Source organism: Gavialis gangeticus, unplaced genomic scaffold (genome assembly GCF_001723915.1).
Source record: "Gavialis gangeticus isolate Ggan-Ray unplaced genomic scaffold, GavGan_comp1, whole genome shotgun sequence".
NCBI classification, from domain to species: Eukaryota; Metazoa; Chordata; order Crocodylia; family Gavialidae; genus Gavialis; species Gavialis gangeticus.
This window is the reverse complement of record NW_017728973.1, coordinates 7,387,389-7,393,785: the sequence shown is the minus strand read 5'-3', so window position 1 is coordinate 7,393,785 and position 6,397 is coordinate 7,387,389. Positions and strand designations below refer to the sequence as shown.

The window sequence follows — 6,397 nt, the reverse complement described above, 5'->3', positions numbered from 1 at the left end:
TCCCCTGTCCTGAGCTTGTTGCAGCCCATCACCAGCAAGAAGCTGGTGATCACTGGCCATGGACTGGGATCTGACCACTTTTGGGCACCCCTTGGCATCTCTGCTGGGAAGTGCTGGTAGAGTGGCCATGAGTCATCATCCCCCCACATCCCTCCGCCCCCCCCAGGCCCTCTACCCCGCTTGCTCTGATTCCCACCAGCCAGGCTTCCTCAGAAGTAGCCCAGTGCTTAGCACAGCTGGACCCTACCAGTGTCTCCTTGCTCTCTGGTTCCTAGCCAGCCACAGCACAGCCAGTGATGGGCTGGGAGCCTCTTCATGCCCATGTTCCCGCTATGCCAGTTGCCTTTCCCCATGCCAGGGGTTTCCCTTTACCCCTCCCCCAGCTCAAACTGCAGACTTGGAAAGGCAGGGGGTGGAAATGATGGGGATTTCTTGCTCTTCCCTTAAACTTCTCTGTGCTGTCTTCTTCCTCCTCCTCCTTCTCCTCCTCCAGCGGACCTCCTGGAGATCTAGAACGGGTACAGTGGTGTTGCTGGGAGCGCTGCTCATGCACTAATTCCATGGAGCGATTATGAGAGAGTGGGGATAAGTGTTGGGGGGGAGGGAGGGCAGGCCCTGCCCATGGGGAACTTGTGAGGCCAGGTTATGGGACCCATTGGACTTCACTGGGTAACCCACGCAGGCACAGCGCAGTGGCTGGTGACCTGTCCCCATGCAGTGATGGAAGCTGGGGGGGCACAGGGCCCTCCATTCCAGCGGGGTCCTGATACACAAGGTGGTGGCCCCTGCTGTGAGTTACCCCCTGCTGCAGACTCCATTGCACTCGGTGCGTGAAACCAGCCTCCATCAATTACAGGATGCTGAGGATCCCGTACACTGGCTCCACAGGGGGTTCCTGCTCCCCTGGAGACACCCCAAAAGGATTGGTGAGCAGCACTGGGCCTTTGCAGAAATGCCACTTCCTCTGCCTGCTCCTAGAACACAGAGGCAACTCCTTGATGTTTAACCTCTCCGCTGTCTGACCCTCCCCCTTTGGCAGTTCACACTGGCCATGTCCCAGTTCAGACCCCCAGCCCTGCATGACTCCAACTTCACCTGGAGGAGCACATGCCAGGCCCCACAGGTCAGGGTACGTGCCTTCCAGCACTGAGGGGGAGGGGATCTCACATCTTCCATGGGGTCAGTGTCCCACCCAGCTGCCCTCTCTCTCATAATCGCTGCCAGCTGCTAATACCATCCCTCAGCCAGCGTGCTGGGGAGGGAGCATCTGTTGCGTGTTCGTGTGGTTCTCACCATTGCTGTCACGGTCCGCACCATGGTGGAGTCGGTGCTGGCTGCATCCCATGCCCCCCTCTGCCCTTTAACCTGTTTGTGAGACTTTGCAGACTAACTTGCCTGCTGTTCCTGGGTGCACCTGTGCCCCAGGCCCCCATCTTCCCCAGCACAGTCTGCAGCATCTCTGTCTCTCCCCAGCCCAGGCCCAAGTAGCCTCATTCCAGTCCTGCCTCTGCCCTCTAGCACTGCTTGTGACAATGGCCTGCACTTTGGCCTGCCATGGGCCCTGGCAGCTGTGTTCAGACTTGGATCTCTGATGCCCACAGCTGCTCCAACCCCTTAGTCCCAAGCACCTGGAAACATTAGAGACTGCATCCCCTCCAGACTGACTTCCAGCCCATCCTCTCTGCCACCTGATATTGCTTATAGTGCCCAAGCCTAGGGTCACCTCTGTTCCGTGCAGCGATTGTGTCTTGCCCTGTGCCCATAAGAATTTGGCCCCATGAGTCTAATCCATGCTCACAGAGCGTAACACATATTCATGTCAGAGAAAGTGCTCACCCTCCTGCTTGAGAGGCTGTTTTCTGTAAGCCACCCAGCTTGCTTTCAGGCACTCTGCGCTCAGGGCCTCCTTAGAGCAAGGCTCCACAGCCCCTCACTTGCACTTGAGGCCCAGAAGAGATTCCCCAGCCCGCCGTGCTCTGGGCCCAGCAGCACATTCCTGCCTGCAGTCACTGCACTTCCATGGCTCCATTGTCCTCCTTCACCCCATCTGTCCCAGCACGGCACGTCCATACCATTCTCACCACCAGCAGGATGCACTTGGCTGCTTTGTCCCGGCCTCTGTGGGGGGAAGAGGGGTTCCTCTTTGGTGTTTCAAGCTGTGTGTTCTTTCCTTCTCCCACATTTTCTTCTCCTGATTCCTTCCATGGTGGTGGCTGGGGTCTGGTGAACTTTGTGGTTCTGTAATGCAGGGGTATGTGGGCCCCTCGTGGGCAGACAGAGGGACTTGGAGATCCGGGTAGGGCACCCTGCTACTCCCTGGGAGCCCCTTCCCCATGTGTGGGATCACCCCACCACAGTTCCTTTAAACCCCCCATTATCTTGGGGGAGCTGCTGCCTCTGGGCACAGAAACTTCCTGGGGTCTGAAGTTTCCTTCGATGGCTGCACAAAGGCCTGGCTATCATGACCCTACAGTGCGATCAACAGGGATGCTTCTGATGGAGCCAGTGTCCTCTGGAGCCATGGGCAGGGCCCAGCCTTCATGAGGCTGTTGAGAAGTGTCCCTCTGCTCTGCGGTCTCTCGCCCCACCCCACCACACTGACAGAGCCCAGCTCAGCCCTCTGACCTGCTCTCCCTGTCTCTTGTGCCTTACAGATTCAACCAACAGTAGCTCCACTAAATCCAAGGTAAGAATCCCCAGGGGAACCCTCGAGCTCTGGGGAACCTCCAGCATCCTTGGACTCCCAGCTGCTAGCAATGGGAAGAGGAGAGGAACTGGGGATGAGGGAATGAACCCTATTGTTGCTAAAAAACAGAGCCATTTTGGAGCTAAGGTCTAGCAAGCCCTGGTGCCTCCCAGTCCTGGGTCAGGATCTGCCTCCCACCCCACCAACTTGGGGCAGTGAGACACGAGAGGCTGCAGGGTTTCTGATTATGCATTAAGAAGATGGGCCTGGGGTGCTTAGTTGGGTCTTAGTAGTTTTAAGGTCACCTTGAAATTCATGGGGCAGCTAGCAGCATGGTCCAGTTGGTGGAGCAGTGGGCTGGGTGTGAGGATGCCTGGATTCTAGTATGAGCTAATGCTGTCACTTAGCTTTGGGCAGGTTGCAGCCACTGTCTGCCTCAGTTTTCCCTTCCACCTCTTGTCTATTTGGTATCTAAGAATCTTGGGCTAGGAGACAACTTGGCCAGTGTCTGAGCAGAGCAGCCCCTCCTACAGGTACTGAGTGAGGACTAAAGGCTCCACGGTGAGATCTGTAATTCTGATACCGTGTTTGCCTCTGTCAAGCTGGTAAGACTCAAGCTCTTCCTGGCTCCCTTTGCTGGGGTTCTGCTGTGCAGTTAAGGCAACCTGATCCAGTCCTCCATTCCCAGGCCTGTCACAAGGTGCTATGGGTAGGGGCTAGCTTTTGTCCAAAATGCAGTACTGCAGCAGGAGGCATATGGCTGTGGCCACTCATGTGCTGTGGGTGAAAGCATGGAGTTGAAGGCCTGCATGTCCATCTCAGGGTGCACCCATACAGAGAAGGGCCATACAGCGAAGGGTGGGGAAGCACAGTACACAGATGGGATCTGCTTGGGCATTTTTACATGGTCTGTAGTGACGTGGTTGTGGTTGGTGGTCATGGTGCTAAGCCCTGTGGTGCTTCCTCCAGCAGGGCTCGTGGGCATCCCGGAAGGATCAGTACCACAAGGAGATGCTCACCATCTCCTTCATCTCAGCTGTCAACCGCAAGAGGAAGAAGCGGAGAGAGGCCAAGCGCTTTGGGAGCAGCACGGATGATGACTCGGAGCATGAAGCCACCAAGGGCGCTGGCAAGGCTAGAGGTGAAGAGGCTCTGGGAGCAGAGAGGCATGGGGAGGCCGAGGAGGAAGAGGCTGAGGAGTCGCGGGACCACGATGCCCCTGGAGAGGCTGGTGTGGAGCCCGATGCTCGGAGCCGAGTGGGGCCAGAGGCTATGTGTCTGCAACAGGAAGGCCACTTGGAGGTGGGGCTGGCGGAGGCAGAGGGGCTGAAGGGGATGAAGATGGCCGTGGCTTTGCGGAGCAGTCCCGAGCCAGCACTGGATGCCAGGTCTATCGTGTCGGGCTACTCCACGCTGTCCACCATCGACCGCAGCCTATGCTCCGAGGTGCAGTCGGTGGCCGAGAGCCGCGGCGAGGAGGCAGATGATGAACGCAGCGAGTTCAGCCACGTGGAGACAGACACAGAAAGCAGTTTCTTCCCAGGACGGGCAGGGCCATGTGAGGGCCAGGGAGACGTGGCAGGGGTGGGGGTGAGCAGCGACAAAGACAGGCGGGCATCCTTCAGCTCCCGCCGCCTCATCCAGTGTGACACGCTGGCTCGCAAGCGGCTCCTGCGGCCTCGGCGGGACAGCAGCTCCTCAGCCAAGGGTAGTACTGAGGCTCCAAGCTCCAGCTCCCGGGGCAGCCAGGAGTCCCTGCCCCCCCTGGGAGCTGCAGCAGAGAAGCGGGGAGGCTGGGTTTCAGCCCGGCCCTCACTGAGAGAGCAGCTCCGTCTGCGGCTGCGTGGCTCAGCCGACGACATGCTGGCCGTGCCAATGCGCCAGCCCCACTCCCCTGAGACCCGGCGCAAGAAGAGCAGCTGGCGGCGGCACACGGTGGTGGTGCCCGGTGGGCTCAAGGACCTCAACTTCAACGAGTGGAAGGAGCAGCGGGCGCCAGGCCAGGGCCTTGCTGATGGTGCCACCTCAGGGGCCAGGGGCGGTGCTGAGGGGCGGCCCCCAGAGGCAAGTGCCTCCTGCAAAGACCTACACAGGGACAACAAGGACTCGGGCCTCAGCAGCCTGGAGTCGACAAAGGCTAGGCCCTCCTCCTCCTCCTTGCTGGGGAACTCGGCGCCGAGCCACCAGGGCGGTGCTGGGGAGCAGCAACACAGTAAGGGCACGGAGGGGAACCTGGGTGACCGGGGCCCGGCTCCCAAGCGCACAGCTTCCTTGCGCTTCCACCAGTGTCTGTAACCGGCCTGGCACTTGGTCTGATGGTCCCTAAGCCCCTCTGCCTCCTCCCCGATGATGCCTGTGGCTGCAGTGGCTGAGGACCCCTCTGAGCTGGGCCTTGCCTGGGCATGGGTCCCCATCATGTGGGGAGGTCGCAGTCATGGTCCTTGAGGCCAGGGGCAGCTTACCCCTTTTCTGTTTTACCCCTGTACTTCGAGCTTTGCTCTTGGCCCTCAGGGCTTGGAGGCCTGGAGACACCCCATTTCCCTGCTCCAGCCCTCCCATCCTGGGTGCTTGGGTCACTGCTTAATTTAATGACTTCCCCCACTCCCGTTTTGTATTTAATTGTGCTCCATGTAGAGCTGCTTTTATTTAATCTGTTTCCCGATTTTGAGCCTCTTCTGTACCACCTCCCCCCACCTTCAGCTGCACCTCCCCACCTGGAAAATTTCCAGGCCCAGCCTTTTCTAGTCCCGATCCTGCTATGGATGGCAACCTTTGGACCTGGGATTGGCCCACTCTTGAGCGGTCACCCCCAAGAAGCATTTGAGCTCCCTTCAGGCCCTGTGTGGCACTGACGGTTTTCCTGAGCTTCCAGACCCAACCCTGTCCCTAACTCCTCGTGGGCGTGAGACGCCAGCCTCCACCTTGAGAGCACTTGCTTTATGGCTGCGGGAGGGAGGATGTGTTTACTTGAGGCTGTTGCTAGTGCCCTGTGGCCACTTGCCAACCCGTTTTGCTCTTCCTCCGGGTTGCGCTGGTGCCAGGGGCCCTGGCCATGGCTCCACGGCATCATGCTCTTGCAGGTTCCCCTCAATCCTGGTCACAGAAAATGCTGGCTGCATAAATGCTGCTGAGGGGTAAGGAAATGTTGAGCAGCTGTAGAGAGAGGCCTCTAGGCACCTTCATCCATGCCCACCCTATGCCCAGTGCAGAGAGGGTCCCCACCTTTCCAGAGCCAGTGCCCTGGCCCTAGTTGGGCATGGAAACTGAGGGGGGGATGTGTGGGGGGGAAAGCGTAGGCATGCAGCTCTGATGCTGTAGCAAAGACCCTCCCCACACATCTGTCTCCTTCCAGCAGTCAGGAGGGACTGGCAGCATTTGCATTGTGCTGCCCAGGTGCCAGGATGATGGGCACAAAACCAGGCAGCCAGGCTGGGGACTGGAGAGCAGAGACGGAGCTGATGGCTGGCTCTCCGTCTGCCCTGGCCACAGTCTGTCCAGCTCAGAGCTCTTGTGGGGCTCCCCAGAGACCGCCCCCCTCAGGGCATGCATGCACTACAGGCCAAAGGCATCGCTGCAGCTGGGTGGGTATCACAGCTACCAGTGTGCCAGCCCCATGGACCTGAGGCTGTTGGTATGGGCTAATGCTTGTGGTGCTGCATCTCTGCTGTGAGTGCACTCCTTGCTGGCCGGGGGACACCTACCCCTGGCTGC

General features: G+C 59.1%; 1 protein-coding gene across 4 annotated transcripts in view; it reads left to right on the top strand.

Annotated features, from left to right (window-relative positions):
* The window catches only part of ARHGAP23 (Rho GTPase activating protein 23), a 114,395-nt gene extending 108,012 nt beyond the window's left edge, over positions 1–6,383 (top strand). For 2 of the 4 annotated variants that reach the window (XM_019507751.1, XM_019507743.1), the window contains exons 23-24: positions 2,655–2,686; positions 3,656–6,383. In XM_019507751.1, the coding sequence (XP_019363296.1) occupies positions 2,655–2,686; positions 3,656–4,981 (1,358 nt within the window). In that variant the 3' untranslated portion in view covers positions 4,982–6,383. The remainder of the gene's footprint in view (positions 1–2,654; positions 2,687–3,655) is intronic. The other 2 variants (XM_019507758.1, XM_019507767.1) reach the window with 2 other exon arrangements.
* The last annotated feature ends 14 nt before the right edge of the window (positions 6,384–6,397 follow it).